The sequence below is a fragment of the Haliaeetus leucocephalus genome, unplaced genomic scaffold (assembly GCF_000737465.1).
Source record: "Haliaeetus leucocephalus isolate CR32 unplaced genomic scaffold, Haliaeetus_leucocephalus-4.0 Scaffold897, whole genome shotgun sequence".
Lineage (NCBI taxonomy): Eukaryota > Metazoa > Chordata > Aves > Accipitriformes > Accipitridae > Haliaeetus > Haliaeetus leucocephalus.
Window position 1 is genome coordinate 3,011,665 of NW_010973333.1, and position 27,494 is coordinate 3,039,158.

General features: G+C 36.6%; 1 protein-coding gene across 1 annotated transcript in view; it reads right to left on the reverse strand.

The window, feature by feature from the left end:
- The window catches only part of LRCH1 (leucine-rich repeats and calponin homology (CH) domain containing 1), a 172,234-nt gene that overhangs the window by 7,726 nt on the left and 137,014 nt on the right, over window positions 1-27,494 (reverse strand). Inside the window, exons 19-21 of the mRNA XM_010583440.1 lie at window positions 18,801-18,910; window positions 14,723-14,860; window positions 12,773-12,850 (exon numbers count right to left, since the gene is read on the reverse strand). Coding sequence (XP_010581742.1) covers window positions 12,773-12,850; window positions 14,723-14,860; window positions 18,801-18,910 — 326 coding nt within the window. The remainder of the gene's footprint in view (window positions 1-12,772; window positions 12,851-14,722; window positions 14,861-18,800; window positions 18,911-27,494) is intronic.

A 27,494-nucleotide genomic window follows, 5' to 3' on the forward strand; every position in this document is an offset into this window, starting at 1 on the left:
TCATTAAAAGAAACATCAGGGCCTTTCATTTAAGCAAGCTTATGTCAACTATACAAAATCTTGAAATTTAAACAGTTGAAAAAACTATAGTAAATATTTACTTTTTCACATACCTAAGGCAATTTGAAATTATGTCTTTTTACATATATTTTCTTTATCCACTATTACTGTTGATGTCTGTATGTGTCCAAATGCCCTGAAGTTACCATTTGAAGTACAAAAGAAAAGAAGATAAAAAAGCCACAGTAATTCAGGCTATAGGTATATTTCATAATTGTTTTCTTTTAATTTCTAATGGAAAGATTAGTATGTTTTTTGAAGTATACACTTATGACCAGATTTGACAAAGCAAAAAAACCACTAGCCCTTCAATACTGCAGCTGCAATTCTGTATTTGGAGTTATAGCCAGTTAAGATGTCTAAATATGTGCATCTTCTGAACATGTAATAAGTTGCAAATATTTACAAAACTGTACTTGCAGGTGGTGGGCTTCGGACCCTTTTACAAATTCTGGCCTTGAGCCATAAAATTTTAAAAGCAGAACACATATTTTGCCAAAATGCCTCACAGCTTCATTCTAACATGCCAAGAAAACGGTGACCTGAAACTGCAGGGAACAAAACACAGACAGACACACATGAAACAGTGAAACAGTAAGAGAAAATGCATACTTACAGGGGAAGTATCAATTATACCATAACCTTATACATTAAATTCCGAGAGGTAAAGTGAGGGAATGAGAGTGTTTTGTATCATCAAAGTAGAATGGGTCATTGCCTTAAAGTATTTTTATACTGCTCTTTCTGCATAATGCAGCTTATGTGCTAGAAAGGAAGGAAATGGCAAAGGTTCACAAAACCTGCTCTACCATGTTTTCTAAACCTGCATATATGACTGATTTCCTTTTTTTTGTAACAGGAGTAAAATGCTAAGAATATTTCTTTTTGTGAAAAACAATTACGTGGCAGTAATTTGGAAACTTATTAATGTATATGGAGTAGAAAACTGGACTGAGTATTTGCTCAGGTCTAATTCAATCCCTGTTCATATTAAGTGTAACTTTCAGAAAACTTATTAGGAACACAAAGGGATCCATGCACAGATTTCAGCTGCAAAAGCTCGTTAATATACGGGAAAGGGGCATTTGAAGGACTATGACACTGCACTTGAAAATATTTATCTCCTTTCTGGCTCAAGGCAAAAGAAAGCCAAATCCTCACATCAAAATGCCACTTGTAACCCAGTACAAACACATTTTACCTGCATGTAAATCCACTACAATTTGTATTTATTACTTTCTTGCAGTATGGATGAGATGACCTCCATGGGATAAAAGAGAAATCAGTATGATGGGCACAGCACAGATTGGAGTAGACCAATTTATGAAGTTTGAAAAAACAGTTTGAAAATCTCTGACGACCATTGGAATGCGAAAAAAATGAATGGGCAAAGAAATGGGGGAGCAAATATAATTCATGTTATCAATGACTATGTGGGTGAACTACAATGTACGTTGTTTTTAAACCCAAGGTCATCAACTTAATCCTGTGACTGGCTGCGAGCAGTAAGTACCAGTTGTACATAACTGAATGTCTCAGTATCTGGATCTCCTCAAAGGTGAAGAGCCAGCAGTCAGCTGAACTGTTGGTTTCCCAAGTACTAAAGCCACAGGAACAGCAACGCAGAAACAGGAGTCTGAATTTAGCAAAGAACCCATTAGAGTAGATTAATGAGCTAAATATATGTTTTAGTCTCCACCTCCCCATTTGGAGGCAGAACTATGGGCTTCAGGGATGGGCAGACAGGTATTTTTCACATTTGCATTATGTTTGAAATATATTTTGAGAAACATTACTACATTCGCACTTAGAGAAATGCAAGGGTGTATTTTACTATTCCTCTCCCTGTAAGATTTATGTATATTTGGAAGTGTTATGAATAACAACCAAAAAAAAATACCAAACCAGATAAGCTTCATGTATGGTAGGTAGGTAAGGCTGTGCTTGTCATGAAGCAAGTATGTTCATTTTTCACAGCCTGGTTCAAGATGGCTTCAACTCCAGAACTATAAGAAAGTGCTTGTAATATTACACTTTAATTACTGTATATTGTCATAGTTGACGACAGTGAGAAAATGTACTCTAAGTAACTAAAAGACAACTCTGCATGGTAAGACTATGTAAAGTTAAAACTTTGGACAAGTTTGAGACTTACGTATCATTATGACTGGGGTATGTCCAGTTGGCCAACGTTGGCACAACAGTAGTTCAGGTTCTAACCCAGTGTCTAGTCTGATAAAACACTCAAAACCACTGAAGACACGAACTTCCATTTCTGCACGCTGGAAATGCAAAACACACTGATCTACTACTTCTCCTACCTCCCTCCCAAAGCTACTGGATACAGTGGAGAATCAGACGTAATATTAGACAATGAGACACATGTGTACTATAAGATGGTAGCATCGACTTTCACCACCTGATTTTCTAATTTTAAAAAATGTTAAAATATACTCATACATGTGATCGGTACTATATGAGAGAAGTGCACAACACAAAGCGTTGACAAGAGACCTGTTTACCACTTATGGGAGCAGGAGTAAAATCCCAGCCCTAGAGAAGACATCACTTTTGTCTCAAAAACCAACACTGGACTATAAAGAATCATACAATTAATAGATTCTGAACTGGTTCAAGCTTTATGGCACTTTCTCAGTTTCACTAGAAAAGCAATATCGTTAAACCAAGACAACCAAAATCAAGACAAAGATCTGCTGAAAGTGGAAGCTTCAATGTCAAGCTCTGGGTCTGAGTAAGCAAGTGTCCGGTGCTGGAATCACTGAAACTAGGCACACAGTTAAAAGACAGGCCTGTGCAGGATGAGGGCACAAGTCTGGAGCTACACACCCAAATAACTAGTACCTTCTCCTCAAGTATGAAGAACCTAGAAGCACTCACTAAACTCATGCCTGGCCACAGAAGACGCTCCTTACAATAGAGGAGTTCTACGTATGCACTGGAAGCTGCCAGACACTAAACCCTTTAAAAAAACCTTGATTTATCCATCATCTGAAATTAATTTTCCCTTCTTAAAATATGTATCTGATTATACATTTCATCCTTTTTATATATGTATGTATATATTTAAGCCATGGAAACCAGGAATAGAACTGCATTTAGAAGTTTTTTAATACAATTTTACAAGTATCTGTGGAATGGGGATATTTATAGTGTAGCACTAAATCATAACCATATGGCCAGAATACTCAGTAACATACAAGGTCTTATGCTAGTTATCCTCTAAAAGCCTATAGGTGATTTTTTTATATACTAGGCAGTGAGAAATGAATGTATTTATTTCACTGACACGAAGCTGAGGTCCTTTGGGTAGCTCGCCTGAGACTGAATTACAAATTTAGTCAGCAGCATCTAGGCCAATACTGCAATGTCAGCATAGGTTTGTAGTCAAGGTTTTCTATTGTTCAGTCAATTTTCATTTATATATTTCATGTTGATAAGGAGTAAAACAAACAAAAAATTGTCTTTATCCAAGTTTTACAACAGATGAACAGAACTGGAAGGGAAACGGAGGTCGTGAGTCCAGCGCTCTAACCACAGGCAGAGTTCAAACATCCCCAAACGCCTCCTGGCTAGCGCTTGCCTAACCTATTCTTCAAAACCTCCTGGGATGGAAAATCTCGAGTCTTCCCAGATGATCTGTTTTCCTAGCTACGTTATCTTTGTTACATTGGTCACACAAACAAACAAACATTACCTGCATTTTCACAGGTGATGAAACAGAGACAAGATAGTGATGTGACTTGCTTGACGTCACACGTAAGAATGGCAGATACAGGAATCTAACAGCTTTTTCTCAAACTGTCTTATTGTAGCACACTGTACCCCACGATCTTCCTCCCGAAACATTCTAAAGTTCCTTGCATATTATGGGTTGCTCATACCCGCTACTAATTTACAGTCAGCTTTGGGGTTTAACACAGCAAAGTGTTTAAAAGCAGTTCAACGCTGCTTTGTCAGACAGAAGAAAAAGATTATTCTATGGAATCTGGAGGAAAACAAAATATACGTAGGAAAACATAACTACTCCAGTATGGAATTTAATCGGAACAGTAGAGATGACCAACAATCTTTAAAGTTACAGTACTCTTGTAAATCTAAAGGATTAAAAAATAACAGTAATTTGAAAGATAGTTCTCTAAGTGCTCTTAATACAACGTAAGTTGAGATAATTGGCACCAACTCCGAAAATACTATCATCTGTTGAGGTGCCACCTCAGTTGCTTCAGTATCTGCAGCATTCTTGGATTTTCACAAAAAGTAAGAGGCTCAGTTCTGTTTAGCTTGTGATACACATCTAGCCTACACCCAAAAGCGGGCAAAGAGTAGCTTCACTGCTTTTAACACATTTAGTGTGTAGTCTAGGCAACATAAAAGAAAACAAACGATAAATAAAGAGGTACATAAGTTCTTAAACTAGAGCTGGAGGGGAGAGAAGAGATGGGACTTGCCTTCAAGATGCTACTCCCTCTCTCCCCTATTTCAAGAGATTAATAAAGATATTACAAGGAAGGGAAGCGAGGGAAAGGGAGAAGTTTGTAAGACAAAGGAAGGAAATTAAGTACCTGTAATTTGTCAGAGACAAAGCAGAAAGTTTGTGTGCACATGCGAACAGGTTATGCTGTTAGCACATTCCAGTGATAAGTTATATACATCAAGACTATAAAAAGTATGTGGAAAAGACAAAAGCCTATTAGATCCCAGGAGCGAAAGGTAGAAGTTGATTGTGGGGTTTTCTCCCCGAGGGCGAGCAGAGTGTCAACAGTCTTTCGAATGTGACGAATATCCGACTGCAGGATGTCATACGGAGAGCAGAGGTCAGCCTATCCCGAAGGGCAGCCATTAGAACAGAAAAAAACAGTGCATAAAATTAAAAATACAAAAATAGAAAGATATTGATAAATAAATTATCACAATATTCTAGCATAAACATGTAGGAATAGTTTCCTCCTAGTATTGCCTTAGTCACTAGACATCCCAGCTTTCTTTTATTTCCTCGAAATACGGAAGCTGTCATACAATATCAGAACATTAAGATAGACGAGCTCAGGCCTTCAAATACTTCCAAAATTATGCCCAGATTCACAAGGGTGAGGAGGTGCGTGTGATCCACTTATTCCAATGAGATCTGCACACCTTTGTCCATCTGGGCCTTATTCAAATGCTTAAATGGAACCAGCTGTAAAAGCTAACTTACATAATAGCAAACAGTGGGTTAGAAAGCTGTTAAAAGCACAAGCAGCAGCAATATGAAGTCTCAAGAAAAAGTACTTAAAGAAATTGTTAGAAGTATGCAGAGTTCTCTGACATAATAATCTAAAACTTGGTATTCAAATATCATCTTAAATGATACCCTGGGATGGAAACTGAAAAAGTCAATGTAGCACTAACTGTACTTAATTTTAATAATGTTTCTAAACCGACAAATTTGACACTAAATTCCTTAGGTAGCATTTTAAGTTATTAGCAGGTTAGACTCCCATACTTTTTTTGGAAAGTAGCAACGACTTCATGTAGTAATTTACTCTAGACTAGCTATACAAAATGAAGTGTAGTATGTAATAATAATATCAATATGCACACACAATATTTAACATTAAAATCAAACCAAGCAACAACTAGTACTTTCAAAACTCAATCTACGATATACCATTGTACATTGCAAAGGAGGCCTTACTATCGAAGACGGTGAATACTTACTGAATAAAATTATACGAAGTAAGAAAGAGATCCCCTGTTTCAGAGGAACACTATGTTTCTTTAGTAGCTTTTCAGTCTCGCTTGCTTAATGAACTGACAGTACACCCAATAAACGAAGACGTGGAAGTTCAGATGTCTGCTTTCTGTTAGTGCAATGTTTCAATGTCTACTTGGCAATAAACTAAACTTTAAAATATTTAAAAGAACATTCTATCCTGAAAAGTGACTAGTGCAACTGCAAGTCAGAACTGTCATTCATACACAAAGAAAAAAGTGACACTTTTTTTTTTTTTTCTTTCTTCATTTTTGCTTACCATGACAGGTTCTAGCTTTAACAGGAGTTAAAACCTGCAACATTTTAATTTTGTTACTTAGGCCAGCAGATACACAGAGCGGGGAAAACCACCCTGCCTAGCAACAACACTGCTATTTTTACACTCATTTTTCAGAATTTTTTCAACTCAAAATTCTAGTGCGATCACAAACTTCAATGCAATTGTATTTGGCTTTTTCTACAGGATGAAAACTCACAGACTGAAAAAAACATGCCCATCTTGTTTGAAAATGGGATGGGACTAGTACTGTATTCGAGAACATCTACATCCACAAGCTGCTTACCAGAGAAACTAGTTTTAGGGCAAACAAACTACTCATGACTATCGACTGTGTAATAGATTGCACTTTCACCAGACACCAATAAACACAGCAAACGCTGGATTAATTTTAAAATGGCATACAAGACTCAATTCCTACTTGTTGCAAATATATCTATCCCCAAACCAAATACCTAAGATAAATCGAACTTAAATTTATATAGCAAATCTGACAGAAATTTAAAAAAGGACTTTTTTTTTTTTTCCAGTTTTTGTCCAAAAAAACCCCCAACAGTCCCTACTGCAGTCAAATGGAAAAGGAAGTAATTTCAGAGTTAGAGGATGAGAGCTGGTAATAGGTTGAATTTTTACAGAGACTGAAGAACTTGCTAACCAGAGGTTAACATATTAAGCAGTACACAGGAGAAGCCAAAGCATACAAACCCAGCCAACACATGCAGAAGACACTTCCTATGGGAACTGCCATGCTGTGCTTTAGCGACACAGTGAAACTTGGGGAAGCCCGAGAAATGTAAGATCGTTCTCGCTTATTTTTGTGTGTTCTGTGACAATGGATAATTTGGTGTTACAGTCACACCTTATTAAGTAAAATGTTTATACTGTATGTATTTTAAACTTCTGTAATGTAACTCTAGATTTAAAAAAAAAAAAATATATAGCTTTTTAGTAATGGAGAGCGTATTTCCACTTAAGTTACCAGAATTTTACAGATGCTGTGAAATGGAAATACCAAACTACAACATGACATCATGAAATAGTGAAAAAGTACATGACCCCCACCGAAAGTCAGACAACCACCCACCCACCCATCCATTTCAAGCGCTGCCCTTCTCATTTAGGAGACTGAAATGATACTAAAAAAAATACATATACTTAATCATTGCATTTATGGACGGACTTCTTACATCTATGAAGCTACGCGATGAAATCATACAGCTGCCAAAATCATGCATGCAGAATAAACACAGTAAGACAAAAGTGGAACGACAAAAGCTGTTTGTGTGCACAAACCGCCCTCATTCTACGTGCTCCTGCAGTGAGTGTGAAAAACAGAGAGCATCTCAAAACCAACCTCCTCAGGTTTTGACTCTGGTAAAAAAAAAAAAAGGCAAGAGTAAGCTTGCAGAAGTGCATTAAGGAATGAAGTCTGTAGTGCATACGCACTGTACTCAAACCACAAAGGACAGGGACTCAGAATTCTGCTTTCAGTACTCCGACAGCATCCTGAACGCCTTAACTCCGTCCTGTCGGCCAAATAGCGTACGTCACCGAGCCCAGAGCAAAAGGGTGGAGAAAGGAGCCGTACCTGAGAAAACTTACTGCAACTTCATGGAGGTCTCATGATGAAACTATGGAGAAGTAACTGATTATGTGAACTGATCAGAAAACAAGCCTAAGTGGTAATGAAAATACACCTTGCATTAAACTGAGAAACATGATTACCAGTTGAACAACAAATAGGTGGGTAGAAGATAAAATATTCACACTCTGCTTGGTTGCTTCTTTTATTTTGTTCTGCCAGTTTTAACATACAAAAGCCTCCTGGTTTTTCCTATTTGTTTCACTTAATTAGCCATTCCTACAGTAACACAAATCATATTGATTTTTAGAATAATTCTGGCTTACGTTGCAACACAGCGGACCTAGTTTTCAGAGAAGGAGGTGAGCCGCAGTAATAGCTCCTGTTCGCAGGACTCGAAATTCAGAGGAAGAGGCACAGGTAAGCCTTTTGTAATCGGAACCTTCATATGATGACTTGAGATCCAAAAAGCCATTTCTTACCATCACACTCCTTTCTGTTCAGTACGTGTGCACCAAGTAGCTGACTAACAATTTGAGAGATGTGGCAGAAGTCTCTCCTTCCCATCTGGGAATTAACTTGTCCCACTAAATCCTGCTGCACCACTGCTGACATGCTGGAACACAGAAGCTCAATAAACCCGCTGTAACAACTGGCTGTGAAAGATTTCATTTTATCACTACCTTTTATCAACAGAAATTACCATTCTAGTATCAATCACGATAACTTAAGTCTATCTTTTTTTCAGGCTACATGAAGATTGACAACATGTGTCTGTGTATGTGGGGAAAGTATTTTCCTTTTTTTAAAAATAACTCTACCTAATTTCTCTGACTTGAAGAGGCCCCATAAAGGGGTAAAAGATGCTCAAGTGCCTAAACTGCTAAGCTACTACATTAGTGTAAGTTGCACATCATAAAAATTAATTTGTGTCTTTGTAAAAAGCTAACTTCTGCATTTTGGTTCACAAACATTGAAAATACTTTGTTCAATTTCTTTTTTAACAAAATGCTTAGAAGGTCCTACTACTGATATGCCATATTTGTTCATAATTGAGAACTAGAAGAAATGCAGACCAAAACTTGTAACTTTTGCCTTTCAAATAACATATTGCATTTACAGCTGTGTTTTGGTCTAAATCTCACTTGTAATAAAGTATCATTCAGCCCACCACAAACCAGTTATTTTTTCCTTTTGACAGGAATATTTGTTAATGTTACTGAAAATGCATAAGAAAAAATGCTCAGTAATATGGATCACCAAGAATAACAGCTACCAAGAATAAAAGCTAAAGCTTTAAGTTATCGATTTGCAGGTTAAAATGGGAAAGTCTATTTCGTTGCTGCTAGTATGAATACTGATTCTAATATGGCAAATGACAAGTTGAATAAATGTATATAAATATTTTTGTCTTTATTTATATATATTGCTACTGGTTTTATGAAAGAGCAGCTGAAACCAAAATACTTCTGTAACTCTACATACGCACTCATGTGATAATAATTCAGACTCTCCTGATATTTTTAATACCTCTGGGACGAGATGTCACTAAGAAGAGTAAAACGGCATTTGAACTGGTACATTTGATGCTTTGGGGGCCATGCTTAAACAGAAAGAGAAATAAATAAAAAAAAATAGCTTTATTTTTTAAACCCAGACAGTGTGAGAGGGTGAGTGCAATATAGGTGTCCCGGGCAAGCATTATAGGTGGTGCAGGTAGCGGGTTCGTGCGACTTTGACAATCTACTCCCATGAGCGGCACCATCCAAGTCCTGCACGTTATTCTGAAAAATGCAGCAGGACAGGCACCCCCTCCTTATCACACAGCTACCGCCACTTGCTTCAATCTGCATCAGCCAAAAAGTAGGAGTGTTTGTCATTCTGTTGCTATCACAGAGGAGATTAGGCAATTTGACAGTTTTTAGTTGACAGTGTAAAATAAAAGTCGTCTTTTGTACTTTTCTAAGTGACAAAGATTGTACCTTTTCTGTCATATACCTCCTGAGGGGCACGGCAGACATCGTCTGAATCTTCAGCCTTTCAGATGCTTACCTGCCACCGTCCCTTTCTCACATCAAACAAAAATTTTGTTTTGTCTCAAAAAATGATCATTTACAAAGATCGCTGATAAGGTTCTACAGGAAAAGTTAGTGACAAAACCGGACACAATTTGATTGTCCTACAATTCTCACACTTCTGATAGCCTACCAGTGCAGTAAGAGCCTTGCTATTTAGTTTCTTATTAAAGGCTCAGAACCATAAGCTTGAAACATCTCTTCTGCATATGATCCGGAGCATCATAAAGCCATTAGCAGAAAGTGATTTCAAGATGTCACCCGTTGTACTGAAATTCTCATCTGGCAGGTAATGGCTTTCAGAATCACCTACATACCGGGTCTGTATAAAGAGATGCTCATGCTCCCCAATTTTGTATTTGTGATTCTTTGGTAAAGATGCCAACTCCTGATACTTATTATGACACATTTGGATACGGATGCCAATTGCATTTTTCTATACTTGGATGAAGTTTTCTAGGATCATTCTGGGGAAAGCAATTTTGACCCAAGAATCGAATGCTGAAAGCCACAGAAGTAAGAGACCATGCACATCAGCACAACACAGTAATTACTTAGCTATTTTCTTGTTTTCTTTTTACGTGATTTGGCAGGATATTATTCTAAACCTGTGGAGTTCAGGAAATAGCATGTACTCTATTCCATTCAGTAAATAACTGAAAACAAACCAACAGGAACTATGACAATTTTAAATCCTTAAACAAAACCCATGAAGCAGAATTTCAAGTTAATTCTCAGGAACTACACATGGACATAAGTATCACAGGAAAGCCTAATACCTGTGGGTATTAGGATCCATAAGTGGAACCTATCACTTTCCCATCAGATGCTTGTTTTAAAAAAAGGAAATAATTCACTGCATTCGTTTTACTGGTTTGTCCAGAGATAGTTAGGCAATGTGCAACTCATCAACCCGAAGCAGCATTAAACACCCCATTTGTAGCTGAGAAGTATGCAGCTGGCTGTCATACTTGCTATCATACGACTTTGTATTCCTAATACATGTCCCTCCAACACACAGCAAAGCTCCATCATCAACCAGCTAATTCCACAACACGATGGATTTTCACAATATATAGCAAACATATACATTTGCAAATTACCAACAGCTATTCAAAAAGAATATCCTCAGAGTACTGAAAAAAAAAAAGTATTGTAAATTTACAATTGCAAGCTGCTCATTTAATGTATAAGCGAATGAGGTTTTCCCCTCAAGAGAAGTTAATGCTTATTTCGATTCATAAGGATGGTTAGTTTATAAACCAGATTGGTAAGATCTGGCCTTGTGCTTAAGGCTCTGTGCAACTCTACAACAAATATGCTTTAATAAAAAAAAAAATCCTAAAAAATTCTACACTAATTTCAATGGAAGCATTAAAGAGGAGGGGTAATAAATACATAAAAATGTCTATTCACAGAAAAGAAAAAGGCATTTTTCCAGAAAGCATACTTATAGAAATCCAAAATAAAAAAAACTTGGGGTAAAGGCTTAGCTTACCCATCTATAATATGGCACTACAAGGATCTTTGTAAATATTTCTGTTCTTTTTCCATTTCTGAAAGACCTCTTGACAACAGTGAAAACAGTTCTTGGCCTTTTCTTTCCCAACAGGCTATATCCAGAAAAACCTGACTTGTATTCTAATTCACTGAATGATTTATGATGCATCAGAACACAATGAATTTTGGGGCAGCTTAACAAACACTCCACGTCTACAAGCCCACAGCACTGAGATTTTGATCTTCTTTGAAATTTTCCCTTTAATACGAAATCATTCTAACTTAATATATTACATAATTACAAGAACTAAATCATCCATTACAACTTAGAGACCCAGCCTATTACAATGAATTATCAAATTAAATTTATGATGAACCATTCATTGGAGCTGTGAAATAAGTCTCCCCCTCAAAATTCCTACAAATAGCAAAAATGATCTGTTACTTTTGTTGTCCTCCAAATCAAGTGCTAAAACATAGAGAAAATATAAAGAATTCAAACTGGAATTCTTTCGCAATGTCAAATCTTTGCATTACCATCTGCTCCCCAAGGGGGTGGTGGGGGAGATACACACAAAATATCCTTTCGTTTCAGCATTCTTGAAACACAGACTAAAAAGAACTCAGTCTTCATTATACTGTCATATGTATGCAACAGTGAAAATACATCATGCAATTTTCATGTTTTCAGATTAAAAAGACTGTACAACACTTTTACCTTCTTTTGAAAGTCATGCATTTGAAATTAACTTTTTCTTAATAGGTACTTCTAGACCATAAGGGAGTCTTTGAAATATTCCCAATGCAACTCCAGAATTCATTACATTAAAGATATTTTTCCTTATTAATATGAGAATAAATTACATGATGAATGCTGCCATTCTTAAATGAAAAGCAGAAAACATCAAGCACTGCAATTTCCTTATTTCCAGCTTCTGAAACACTTATATCTACATTATAGAACCTTACTCATACAAACTTTCCATACTTAACACAGAGACAATGGTTTTCTTCACATCACTGCAGAAGTGTTTCAGTACAAGAGATGAGTGTGGTGTTAGTCACTTTTACAATGCATACAATAATGCTTAATATTGTAAAAAAAGGAAAATCAATAATTAAAAAGAATGAAGTCCATATTCTAAAAGCACTAGGTAAAAATGCAGTTATGTTGTATAATGAAAAAAATTAGCAAACTGTTTTCTAATTACATATCACCTGATTACCATGTTTGTTATTTATTTTCCAATAAGAAAAGATAAGGAGATATTGGGGATAATACTGAAGTACTGACTTAAGACAAAAGTTGCAATTTTTAAGTGCTATGACATGAGCCACTTAAATGCACTAAAGTAGTATTAAATCACATTATTTACATCAATTTTTTAAATTATATGTCTTAATTGCTGAAAAACTGTAGTTCATAAAGTTATCCCTCAGCTTTAAAGTAATTCATGTGTTTTGCATTTTTGATAATTTAGAAATGACAGACTTAATTAAATTACCTCTGGTATCCCCAGTTTTCTACATGCATCCAGAAAGTTTTCCACGTTTCTCCTGCATTTGGCCATACTAAGTTTAGGCTGTAAAACCAAGAAAAAATAGTTTGTGACAAAAGAAGTCAAAACCATTAATTCAGTCAATTCACCTATTGCATTATTTTTGTACTGATGCACCATTTCCATATTTCTCCTGAAAACAACGCATAAAACTCTGCTCAACTTTTTTTTCTACTACTCTAAAAACATCACGCCTACAAATACAATCTGAGGACGTAAGTTGTGGATGCCATTTGCTTTTACTTAGTTATGAAAGTCACCAGCACATTTAGATCTCTACTTATTCACATCCAGATTGTGAGGTTCTAAAACCTGCCTCTTACGACAATTTGTGATAGACGACATTGATTTTCTGGACAGCAAGTAAACTGATGAAGGATTTCAACACACATCATGGAGAACAGCCTTAACTGTAATTAACAGGCTCTTTTTAAATTTTTTACGTACTCACAAATGTATAGTAACTATACGCAATTTTAATTGTCTCTGAAGAAGAAATTTCCTATTACTGTAGAATTTCAAATACTTCCACAATTTGTCTTACTCAGGACTATTCACCAAATACTTACGGAAATACCACGTTACTAAAAAAAATGAAAATCAACTCACTATTTTACTTTCTCAATTCAAAATGTGAAATAATGGTAATTCCTGAATACCCACTTAAACCAAGGATTCATTATAGCAGCAGGGACTTCAAAGAACTAATTTTCTAGGCTAAAGTAATTTGAAAGCTGTTTTAAGCAAGAGAACATCATAAATATGAAGTTGAAACAAAATAAAAATAGATTTAAAATATTTTCATTTTGTTATAGAAAACACCAGAAGATTTTTATTTAAAAAAAACTCCCAAAACCCCCAACAACAGCACCAGCACTCCTCCACAAAAAACAGCAACAAAACTTAAGTTTTTGCCCCAGAAGTTCAAGTTTGCATACTTTGACAATGTCATATTTTTACCAAAGACAGAAGTAACTTAAAATCAAGCAACAGCAAAAGAAGCTCCACTAGACCACCTGAGAAAGTGTCTTAACAACTGTCTTCTTGGACTTTCTTATAGATTGCCTCTGAAATCCACACACTATTCTCAGAACTGAGTGTCAGGCTCATCTGTAGATGGCAAATTTTTACCAACATGTACGTTCAAAAAAAAAAAAAAAAAAAAAAAAAGAAAAAAGCAGGGGGCAGACAGTCTAAAAACATACAAAACCTCCTCAGAACCAGACTGGTATCAGAAATCTGGAACAATGATCTGTCCAAGCAAAAGACATCAAATAAACAGAGAAAACACTAAGAAAATTACATTTCAAGAAATGCACACCCACACAGATTACATTGATTTTATGTCCTGAAATCTTCAGGTCCTCAGGTTTGGCAAGCCAATATTAAATCCTATTCCATTCTGTCTGCAAGTAAAAGGAATAATTTGTACATTTAACCCAATAGGAAGAATATGCTAATAAGTGCTGTAAGTGCTTTAGTAACATGACATCTGCTAAGCCAGACATTGCTAAAGTTAACCTCAGATTTTTTTCAATCAACAAACAAGGGGCTAATTTTCCTTTAAAAAGGGTCTCCTAGAACAAGATCTTGTAATCATAGAATTTCATACTGTACTGAACAAAAAGACCATTCTAAAAAAAATCTGATCTGTTGCTAGATCAGACAGGCAGGATAATTTTACTCAGTTATAGATGTGTGTGTATATAAATATACATAAAATATATTAAAAAAATGAACATTTGAATTTTTTAATAATGTAAATGTTGCCCCTAACAGCAAAGAACATTCATTGAACAGCAACCTGTTCTATGTAACCAAATACCATTTGGCAATAAACCAGTAATTTTTCAAACATTCCTCCCCCTCACCCCAATGTAACAACATCCAACTTACTACTGCTGGTGAAGGTACATGAATACTTCCTACAGACCGAGGACGAACGTGATTTACTAAATGGCAGAGAACTACACCATCCATCAGAGCAGACCCCAAGTCTTCAGGCAAACAAATCTTTAGTCTTGTTTCAATGTTCTGCAAATGAAGAACACATGCACACTTTAATATAGAACTGGACGAAGGCAGGGGGGAAAGGGAATATATATGTTCATCTTCTCCTGTGCTGTAAGACACGTAGCCAGTTTTGGAGTTTTGGTTTACCAAGAAACTCACTTCCTTTATATAACTAATTCTTTAAAAACTGAAAACCAGCCTCCTCTACCCTATGTTGGTCACTAAATTACGTAAACTCCTTTAAAAGAAGTCGACACTTCAAATGCTGCTGTCATAATATGCATTTATTTTTATATATACATATAAAACCACATATGCATGCAGTTAGCCATGTGATTGCTCTACATGCAGCAGTCTTCTATTTATCCATCTCAAATTTTCTTTATCATCAGTACTTTGAATCGGAACTACATTGTGTTAATCACTGTACAAGCAGAGAGTAAAGGCAATCTTTCCCTTGTAGACTAAAAATTACTTATGAAGCGTTAAAGTGATCAGAAAGACAGGCAGGGCAAGGCAAAACATTCAAATTTAAAAGAGAATTTTTTGATACTTGTTAATTAAAACTGAAGTCTCACTGAAAAGAATTTGAGATTGCAAAATAAAATACTTTGAATACATTTGAGAATTTTCCAGAAAAAAACAACCGACAATAAGTTTGTCACATATAATGAGTTTCTTAAATTGCACTCCAATCTTGAAAACATTCCAACAGTACATTGAGATAACTCTTAGTTTAACTCTCAGAGACAATTACTTCCATTATCTTAAAATAGGTATTTCTTATTCCTAGTTGAACCTCTTTAATGTCATTATTCTCTATTAATATATTACCTCAATCTAAGCTGGGTGTTTTAGATGAAAATAGAATATTCTCTTTAGAATTAAAGGAGAGTGTAGATTGGAAGGGATTTCTGAAGGTCACCTGGTCTAACAAATTTAAAGCGAGATCCGAGCCTTGGTTAGTTCAGTTCTGGATATCTGCAAGGAAGGAGATCCCACAACATCTCCAGGCAACCTTGTTCAGTGTTTCACCACCCTTATTACAAAGGATTTTCTCCTTATAGCTACTTGAAATTTCCGTCTCTGCAATTTTTGCCACTACGTCTCATTCTTTCACTGTGCATCTTTGAAAAGCCTGACTTTATCTTCTCTATGACCACCCTTCAGGCCACGGAGGACAGTCCTATGATATTCTCAGCGCTCTCTTCTCCAAGCTAAAGAAATCCAGCTCTTAGCTTCTTCCTTGTACATCCTTTCTTTGGGTGCCCTCACCATAAAGTAGCCTCCACTGAACTCACTCTGGGTTTTCGTTATATTTTCCAAGTTTCTTCTTTTACTGGACACACTACTCGAGTACCCACATGTATGGTCTCACAAGTGCCAAATGGGGAGTGCATCACGTGCCCTAATACAACGTTTAGTTTTCACCTTGGATTAATTCATAACTTAGATAACATTTTTGTTGTCATACATGCACAGAAAGAGTCCATTTTGAGACTTTCTTTCCAAATCTGTCACAAACAGGTTTGTATAAATTAAGAAATTAAAAATTCCTTCAGAACACTGATTTGCCTGTTGGGAGACTATTCGGTATAGATCAGGGTGTGGGTTTTTTTATAAGCAGAGCACACCTACAACACTACTTCAATGCCAGTTCCTTTTGGAGTTCATGGTTTGAGACTAGATTTAATTAAAAATGAAGACTTCAAGAAGTGGATTAATTCTCCTTCAATTTTGTTACCATGGAAGAACTGCTCTCTTTTTTAAAAATAATCCACGCTATAGTAGCGGACAATTTGTTCCACTTAGCATGACAAAACTACTGAATGTTTACCCTTTGAGTGACAAAAATCAACCAGTATTTCTTGCTAGGCTCTATTGCTAAAGTGTAAGTGGCAAATCGCTCTGGAGATGACAACTGTCTGAAGTGACTGTGGATGTCTACAAAATCAAACGGAGGAAAAATATTTATGTGTCTGAAGGAAAAACTTTTATGAAATGGAAAAATTTCTGTAAAAACACCCCATTCTAAAGACAAGGGGGGAATGTGTAGAAGAAACAGCAATGTTCTCACAACATGCGGCTCAGGTGAAGTGGTTGAGCTAAAAGTAACTGTGCATTTAGATTTCTAAATAAGGAACCCGAGTACTGTAATAGTTGTTCCTTCTTGTTTAGTGCCCAACTTGTTTAAGGCTGCAGGTTCTGTGAAGTCCCACTAAATTCTAACATGCCATGAAACAATTCAAAAGCAAAATATCCCAGCGTAAACTTTATTAATTTGAAAAATCTCACTTCCAAACAGGGCCAATCTTCTTGCTTCTGTCACCGCTCCTTAACTCATAATCAAACTTCTCACAAGAGACAACAGAACTTTCATTTCAGGACACAATGCTTCAGGGTGAGGGCAAAGGATAGTGCATGGAGCTGAAGGTCAATAACACATTAAACCAGTGTTACTGGTAATACCTAACAGTAATATAGTGTAAAGAGAACCTTATTAAGTCTCCATGATCCTGCCTGACATGGTGAACAACCTTGTTCTACTTTTCACTGTAAGGATTAACCGAACTAATGCACGAGGCAGGAACATTGAGGACATTATTTTTAGGAACAATTACTTGGGGACTTGCTACTTACTTGTGGTAACTCTTAAAAGAAACGTAAAAAACTGCACTGATGCTGCTGACTAGACTATGCTCAGAAGAACTACATCCTAGTGCAGTTTATTCCTGCTACTTCCGTATTCTTCTCCATTATCAATAAGTCTGTCTCATTCGATTCCTGCATCTCGTCCCTTTGGCATCATCCAAGTTTAGAATTGGTAATATACTACACTCAATCAACTATGCTGAACCTTCAACAAGATCTGTTCTGTTCAAAAATTCAGCAAGACAAAATAAGATTAATCCAGACTTAAAACAGGTGAGGGCCTGAGGTAAGAGAATGAAAATCTAAAAGTCCTCATAGCTCTACATTAAACAACCCGCCTTTTAAAGACTACTTGGTAAGGAGAAAAAAAGTGAAGCCTTTTACTTTAAAATTAAATAATACAAGACATGTTACTTAAAATAAATGAATAATTTTGGAATTAGTCATTACATGAAGCTAATGACATAAGAACAAATAATCTTGTAATTCCGTTGCGATATCAAAGTCACCTACCGCACTTTCAGGATTTGCACTGCGTTTAGGAGTGCAACAATACCGTCTCTTCTGTGGGTAACACAACATCACTGGAAACCTTGACAGGTTCAGGGTCACAACACCCCTTGCGGCCCAGGTCGTAATTTTTTTTTTTTTTTTTTTTTTTTTTTGACACAAATAGGTGTCACACAAACAGTGCTACCCAGGTATTAGCTGTGTAACACAGGCTCTACGCAACCACATGCAGCAATTTTTGCATCAGGCTCTAGCTTCTGTATTCAAGACAATATATCAGGAAACCATCTTGTATATTCAGATTTTCAAGTGATGAAATATTCATTACCTTTCTAAGAAAGCTGTTTCAACCATTAGTCATCTGCTTTAAAAAAAAGTTTCTAACTTTAGCTTTTACTAATAGATTTCATTATGCCTTTTACTTGCTAGGCTGAAGACTTCTCCAGCTGTTCGAAAATAGTTTCTACACCTCTCCATCTCTTACGTGATCACTTCATCCTTTCTGATGAAATTACTTAAATTGAGAAATCGTTATTTACACCAATGCAAGGCATGCTGTTTAATTGTATGTCATTCAGGTAACTCCCATTATTATTTCCCATTTTTACAAAACCTGTCCTGAAGTACACACATCTGACCGTGATAAAGCACTTCAGGAATAATCTCATCAATGTAATTTGCAGAAGTAATATTGCCTCATTTAACCTTTTTAGTATTCTCCTACTTAGACAACTTTCCCAAAGAAAAATTTAAAAATGCACTCCATTAGCACAAATTAATTCTACCAACACTCACATACCTCACGTAGCTGTTCCACAAGCTCTCTCTCTTCTCTCATCTGCTCCATTTTCCTTCGAATTGTAAATTGTGGGTCTATTGATTCCAAATTTCTTTGTGGTCTTAAGAACACTATGATTTTAAAAAAGACAGATTTTAGTTTAAAAACTAACACCTTGATTTATTAATTTCTAAATGAAGCAAAATCCTTAGGCACTGCCTCCAGCAAAAACTGTTAGAAAACTTCTCTGTCCTCAGGAGGACAGAAAAATCTGATCTTGGATTATAGTCAGAAATGGCTATTTTTTGGATATTGCTCTGAACGGCATCCTGCGCCATCAATGGAGGGGATGATTTTTCAACCAAATCCTAATCTCAACAGGCAACTTTTGTCAGACGATTAAGCAGCGGCACAGTCCCTTAGAGATTCTGGTCTGTACAAAACTTTGCATCTAACATGGAAGGAAACACCTCTTACTCTTTTAAGTAGAACCGTCTCCTACAAGATACTGAATTGTGTAACAAGCTGTGACAACCATCTTCCTACACACGACAAACTGCTTACTAGATAAGGTTATACTAAAAAAAGAAAAACCACCCACCAAACAAAGACTGATGTAGGCAGACTTAGCCATTCAGTAAAAAATACATAAATACCTGCCTACATAAAAAAGTCATATCGCAAATGTAGCACCGCACAAACTCTTTGCAGTACTCCTTCCCACCAATCCTGCCGACTGTCTCACTTTGCCCACATATAGTTCCTTCAAATAATTACATGAAATCTCTGCACATACGCACCTCTACACTTCCTTTTTTCGTGATCAATGACCATTTTGAATGGTTCAGCAGAACAAGAAGATGTACGCTCAAAATGCAACTGTCACCTGTTTGCCACTCAAATTATAGGACAACTTGATTATTGTGGAAAATGATACTGGTTAAAAGAAAGAAGTGTTTTGTATTATTACTTTCCCGCCTCTCTCCTGAATGCAACATGAAACCCCAAAGTACCAATTAATGGGGTGGGAAGTACAAAGCCTAGAAAAGCCCATTTTTACATACAGCTACTGCTCCATCTCAGTTTTGTTAATTTAAGGCCATTAAAGAAAGAGAGGATAATTTCTGGGTCAATAAGTAGCAGGATAGAAGAGAGGAGCCTTTTATTTACTAAAAGGCACATCAGAAAATTAGAAGCGTATGAATTGCCAATAGCACCTACTTGAGGAGTAAAAAAAGATGAATTACACTTGACTGTAGGAAAGGTACACAGAGGTGTAATCACAGTAATTCTGATGTTCCATTAAAAATTGTGGCACATCAGTCATTTTATTTAGGTTGTGATTTGGGTAGTAGGCTGAATTTTAAAAATCAGTCCTCAAAATATCTAAGAAAATAAAACATTGAACCCTCGGTAAAAGGAAATTTCATCTACATTCTGACCAAAAGTAAACTGTTAATGAAGCCCCCAAATCAGTTCAGGGTCAACATACAAAATTGCACCCTCTGACATCTAGGGCTCAGATAAACAAGACAAAGTTTCTGCACAAGAAATACTTTGAAATCTCAGACAAGTCTGGTCACCAGGAATCTCACCTAGCTGTACGCAGGTTGGTTAAGTAACAAAATTAATAATCTAAGCTACCTCTCCAGCCAAAGGGACAGACAGAGACACCACCTATGGCAGTTCAGCCAACAAGCAGTAGTTCTTTCCCTTATTTACTGAAAAAGGAGCTTAAGGCAAAAAACTCCTTGCATATCCTTAGGCTACTTACGTGAGGAATCAAGGTAGAATAAACTATGGCCAGTTACCAGACTTGCTTCCTTCCACTACTTGACTCACACAGTCGTAGTTTTAACTTTTCACAGGCAACTGAAATTTGCTACGCTGCTGTTAAATCAGTATTTCAGGAAATGCCCTATTAAAGGCTGTTTGTTTAAACAAAGCTGCTTTTAAATATAACACCTAAATATTACAGTTTTATGTTAGCAAACTCTATCCTTTTTAACATCGTCAGAAATCCCACAGGCAGAGCGTCCCGTAGAGAACGTGCAGGATGGAGAACTGCAGCCAGCAGCTGTAGCTCCGTTCCCTTCTCCGGGTGGGCTACACAGGTTCACCCGTGTCACCGCGCAGAAGGATCTACACGCACACAGCATAAATAAAACCATTCACTATGCTGACCTCCCACACGTAACGTGAGAGTAGCAGAGCCATGCCTTCAGAGGCAATAGGTCCACAGCTGTATCGACATTAAAACTTTGCCTTTGCGGAAGGTAAACTGCAAGCTCAGAATAGAACTCGATTTCCAAAGCACAGTGTATCAACAGATCCGCACTTCTCAATATTTTGTAGAGAGGCATATGTACACCATGACCGCGCATAGCCAAACATACAAAGGTTCTTATAGCTGTAACTGCTGCTGTTACAAAGTGTAACAGTCCATATACCTGATTTAACTACGCCGTTTCAAAAGCATTACCTACTGATTTAGAGAATTTTAAACCCATTAATACATTGGTAAATTTCCAATGAAAGCAATTATATATGGTGAAAATTAAACAATTAGAAATATCTAAAACGTAATTTAATAATTCATACAGTAAATCGTATAGTTTAGGACAGCTACAACAACAAGAAAAAAAAAAATCAAGTCCCAAGTTTTCAAAGTGCAGAAATCTTACCCAGGACTTCTATTAAACTCTGGAATTGTACTGAATTAAAATTTCTGCATTAGCAACTCTGTACAATTTATTGGAGACTGCTCCTAAATTTTTTATGAGGTGAAATAAAAATCTCCTATCACATTATTAAAAAACTGTAGTTGCAATTTCTAAGATTTTCATTTTAGAAATAGTTCATTGTACAACTCTAACAAATGATTTTTGCTGCTTCTCACAGATGAAATACCTACATAAAACCATGCTTGAAGAGTAATACCATATTGAAATGGTATTTAAATGCCACTGTAGCTTTACTGGCAGCAGCAACATTTCAAACTATTCTCTACAAAAGCATTAGTTCATATTTATGTTCAATCTTGCAAGCATCAGAGTTTTATTATGGACTTTGTTCAGTTTGGCCACAGCTCTCTTTGTTTAGGCCTTTGCCAAGTCAATATGAATGTCCCAAGACCTACTTCCTTCCAATTTCAGACTACAAACATCTGTTAATGAAAAGTAAATATCAACATTACTTATTCAATTCCATTCATGAATGAGACCTACATTCCACCAGGAGGAAAAAGGAAAACTAATCTCAAGGCAGTAGGAAACTACAATTAAAAGTTTCTAAATGAAAGAAAGTAAGTTTAGTTGATTAAAAAAACAAAACGACCTCCACACATTCAAAAGCATTAGTTATAAAAGCTTCAATTATATACTGAATTTAAAGAAAAAAGTTCTAATACGGGAAGTTTGGGCAGTCCTGAGTATTGCTTGCTTCTCTGCATTACATACGTCTTTCAGCAAGGGGAGCCCATACCTCACAGCGATGAAGGTCTAATTCTGACTCCTTCCAAGAGCCAGTTTCTGGTTTTTGAACCCATGCTCAACCAAGGTTATTATGTAATGCTTGTTCCAGTAATTTTTTTAAAAAGTATTTTGTACAAGTTTCAGCAAGTTAGATGGGTAATAGTTAATAACACAATATGTATTTGACATACCATAGTCAAGGACAAACTTATTTGTGAAAATTTTCATTTTTGTACAGAGTTACTGAGTTACAATGCACATAACTGCACTACTTATAGCACATCAAGGAATTTAGTGTCCTGAGTACTTCATTCGACAACATTATCCTTCAGGTAAACCACAAAATTATTTAACCTGACTCTAAAAATAATAGACAAAAAGAAGGCTGGACTAATCACAGGCAGAGATGAAGTCAGGCTAAATGTTCATAGTTAGATTTCTCTTTGATTGATTTATTCAGTCCCAACTGAAGTAACAGCAAAGTTATTACGGAGTCATTTGCTAAACCAAAGCCTCCACAATGGTATGCGCGCTGGTCTTGGGAGACCTGTCTGCTCCAAGCCTTATAACCTCCCAAAAATTCTGGACTTCACCTGCTCTATTACTTTTGCCAGGCGGTTACATTATAGAAGATATGAAGTATTAAGATACTACATTGATGCATGGCATTTCTATATCAAAGGCTACACCTATACTAGCAAGCTATACGACGCTGGCGCACGGACCCTCAGCACTGGCCTGCACACATCCATCCCGCTAACGTTGCTGCTCCCCGGCACAGTTTTGGTCTGTGCAAACCCACCTCTCTTCTACGCAACGTCTTGGTATAGCTCGAGGGATAGCACAGGTGAAGGACATTCCCCAAAGGCAGCTTAAATGCAGCCATCCTGTTCTGGACAGTAAGAGTGCTTTGGTGTGGATTTGAACCATGCTGTGCCCACTAACCTCAGTGCCAGAGAACGGTCTCTGGTCCATTTTACTTCCTACCAGAGGAAGAGAACACCTTAAATAACAGACTTAGACCCAGATAACAAACTCTAAACAGAAAGGCAACAGTCCTGGTTAAGAAAAAAACAAAAAACAATAGTTGTAAAAGCAGTTTTCTGTTGTAACAGCCCAAGGTAATGAACACTGATACTTGCATTTGGCTTAAGATTTGAATGACATGAGACCTCTATCTGTTCCAAATGCACAAGCACACACTAGTCTATACTGCTCATTTCATTTAGAAGAGTAAAACAGTAACAAGTCTAGATTAACAAAGATCAAATTCTGCACTGCTGGAAGTACCTCTAGCTTTCCCTTTTCTCTGTCAGAATATTCATCAGCGAATCATCAAGTTAGTTTCATACAATCATGAACTAAATTTAGTTTTTCAACTTACCTTTACCACAATTCTTATATTCCATAAACATTTCCTTTATGGAGCTGATTCCTTACATATGCTGTCTTCTATGGTTTTACAATCAAGAATAGCGAGTATTATCAAGTAATGAACTGAATGTGGGCATTCTAAACTACATGTTGGCTTTATCATTCAAGATTTGTGGTCTTAGTTTCAATCTGATACTTCTGACAGCTTCATGGCCTTCCAACACCTAAACACCCTTCTAATTTAGAGCAACTGGAAGAACAACAGACCTACTTTAAAAAAATACATCTGCCTATCAAATATTTATAAATGGTTCAGTTGTCTAGGTTCCATTTCTTCCATCTGACATTTAACTACTAATGCAGTAGGTGACTCTGATAGCCCAGGCACAGCCAGCTTTGCATATTAGTACCAAGACTCAATGTACTATGACAATAATGCCCTGGAGAAAAACAAGGCAAAAGAAGCAGTAACAACATTCACTAATGTGCCTGGCCTTCACTATGCACAGAGAAGTTTGACAGCTCTACTAACAGTTTCTTTTGGACAGAAATCACTATTTTTGCTTAGCTGGTTGTTTCAGCTTTGTTTCTTCATGGATTCCTCTTCTAATTAAGTTAGTTATGCACCTGCATCAATAACTGCAGATGGGAGCAGGATATTTTTATTAACAGTCAGTATCTATCAAAAAAAAAAAATGCGGAAAAGACAGTAGCAAAATTATTTGCTGTTTGAGTAGAACTTTTACAAACCCTTGAAAATAAATCAAGTAAATAAACCTATATTGGAAATAGTTCTTGGAGTGGCTATCATGGGAAAAGTTGTTTTGCCAGACCTGTAAACAATGACACTCTTCACTCATTTACTTTTGATACTACTACATATTCTATAGTAAATTAACATGCATCCTCTGAGGTATTTAGTCTTATGAACATCCCCTCAAGAGTACTGTCCCTCATCCTCAGCCACATGAGGCATTTGCCATATATTCAGGTTTCTGAAAACACAAAATTAAGTAAGGTATATATGGAACACCTACCATTGTCACTGTCTCCTTCAGATGGGATACTGTAGCTAAAGTTGTCCCATGTTTGTGCCTGTGTAAGTGTGTTGAAGGAGATAGGAGGAAGACTGAGGGATGGGTCTGCTGGAGGGGAGTGATAGCCAGTCCAACCACGGTGGTATAAGGACCGGAGGGGGGATAAAAGGGGGCAGCAGCATTTCATTTATGGCATTAGGATTGTATGGTAATGACGAAGATGTAATTCAAAGGTGATTAATACAAAATGTATAATTTTTGAGAAAAGAATGAAAGATGGTGCAGAATAAAAAGAACGAAAAGTTATATGTTAGTACTTGCAAATCATACATTTTATGCGCAGTTAAGGCTGTTAAGCTTAGCAAGATCATTGTAACCATAGCACTTCACACAACTTGTTTATAACCAAGTTTTAAGAAAAAGTACCCATAGATTTTACATTAGAGCCTGACAAAAAACTTGACTCTCTGAATCAGAAAGTAAATATATCAGCTGTGAAGCTTCAGCAATGAAAAGTTCAGAGAATAAGAATTTTGGTACTTTTTGTAACCGTGTAATAAGAACACTTCCTCCCCCAAAGACAATCTACACATCCATACGAAAATACTATTACTTTACAACTTCCTAGCTTATTTTGATAAGTAGCAACTATATTATCCCTTGGATTCTCTTTCTGTTGAAATATGTTCTGTACATACAGGTAGTACAGATGTTTTCCTTTTGTTTTAATTCACTTAATAGTACATGCAGCACCACTTTTATTTCTCGCTAACTCCCCCAGCAATAAGTCCAAACCTAAAATGGCCCCACCACCCCAGGAAAGTTCTGATCCTCCACAACTTTTACAGACTTTCCAGGGACGAGAACAGACATGCAATACCTCCAAAGGGTGATCCCGAGTTTGCACCACAAACCTTGGCAAACCTGCACTGTAGACGGTCTTCTGACAAACACAAACTCAGCGACGGGCTCCCTAAAGCATGCAAAATTGCACATTTCCACAGAAGCTGCAACAGAGTCTGAACACTATTCACCAGATGACTGTAAAAGCATGTCATGCCTACAGTTCATGAGCACCCGTCAACTCAATACAGAGCCAAACCTGTACAGCAATAAAGTCCCTATTTTCCATCCATTCTGCCTTCTCTCCTTCAACTAGTCATGACACCACCTCTTATTTGTTCCTCAAATCCTTCAGCGCACATTTTTATTCCTTCCTCACCACATCTACTCTGCGATTCTGTCTCCTGTCTTGACTTTGGCAAGGATTTCTGCCCAAGCTTTCCTCAAACCACCATTCTCTAGTGTTTCGGAACTGGACACTGACATCCTTAAAGTATCTCCTCCCTGCTTATCTTCAGCACATCATCCATCCTTTCAAAGCTTCCCACTGGTTTCCTATTTTCTGACACAGAATTTAAATCTCTCTTTCTCTGCCTTTCACAATGATGCCACTTCTTAATGAGCTTTTCCTGTATCTGATCACAATGTTCCTTACCACTTCTGCCACAAAAATTACGAACTCGCTCATTTCTTGGTTCCCTACATATATTTCCATGTTTTATCTACTGAATCTCACACACAATCAACATTCATGCTCCTCAAACTAAACTGGAGATTATAAACTACCTCTACTCTAAATGCTAAACCATAACCCTAAATCAATTTAAAATTGCTGTGTAGATCAAAAAGCAGCTAAACCCATTTAATATTAAAAGAAAGTCCAAGGTAAAGTTTCAGTAAGCACAGAAAGTCCCTATTCTATACTGTTCAAAATTAATAATCATAAGGAACTTAATCGCATAGACATTCTCCTTCCCACAATTCTGGAATCTGTATTAACATGATAATAATTCAGACACTGTTGTATAAAACTTCACCTTCAACTTCTCTTCACACTCAACCCTTCAAGAGCTTGCTCTCTTTAGCCATGCCTTCTTCCAAAGCCAGTTTACTGCTTCTGGCTATCGGGGCACCAGATCAGCTGAACCTGAGTCGGCACAACCTAAACTCTGAGCAGAGTCAAGACTGGGTAACAGAATACAGATTTATGGCAAACGGTAAACAGATTTTAATTATGCTGGCAATTAGGATTCTCATTATTTTCCAAAGTGCACAGATAATGCAGTTAGGGAAGAAAACAAATGGAAGGAATAAATATCCAGAGATTAGAAAACCAGTAACTAGCATGAAAAAAGAGGGAAAAATACTGTCAAGTTCTAATGATCATTATGTGTTCCAACAAACTTAAAAGACACTGAGGCAAGCACGTCTACTAACATGGTGCTTCAAATTCTCTACAGGCTATGAAAAATGAAGACACTGGATTCACAAGTAAGATTATGCTAAGTAAACAGTTGCAAGGGAACAACTTTTCACTTCACAATACAAACTGCGTTGTGATTTTGAGTTTTGGCAGTGCTTCTTTTAGCCTCTGAAAGCACAATTTTGTTGATTGGTTTGTTTGTCTGTGTTGCTGTTACCTTGTTCAGCAGAAATTATGAAACACAGTGATCTTAAAATGGCACAGAACAAAAGCAAAAAATATTCTTGAGTACTGCAAGATCTATTAGTAGATGCTCAGGCTTCAAGGTCTGGCATATTAAAGGTATCACGGCAAGAACTTTGCAACACTCAGTTTTGACAATTAGCACCACTCTGAACATTTTAATCAATTCACGAATCAAGCACAAAGAGTTTAAATTTATTAGCTCTTTTGAGTGATTCCTTTTCAGAGAGCAAAAGTACTTCCCAAGAGCAAAACTATGGTTCTAAGAAAACTTGTAATTTTGGATTCTTTTCAATAGTAATTTTTTAAGGTTTTCAAAATT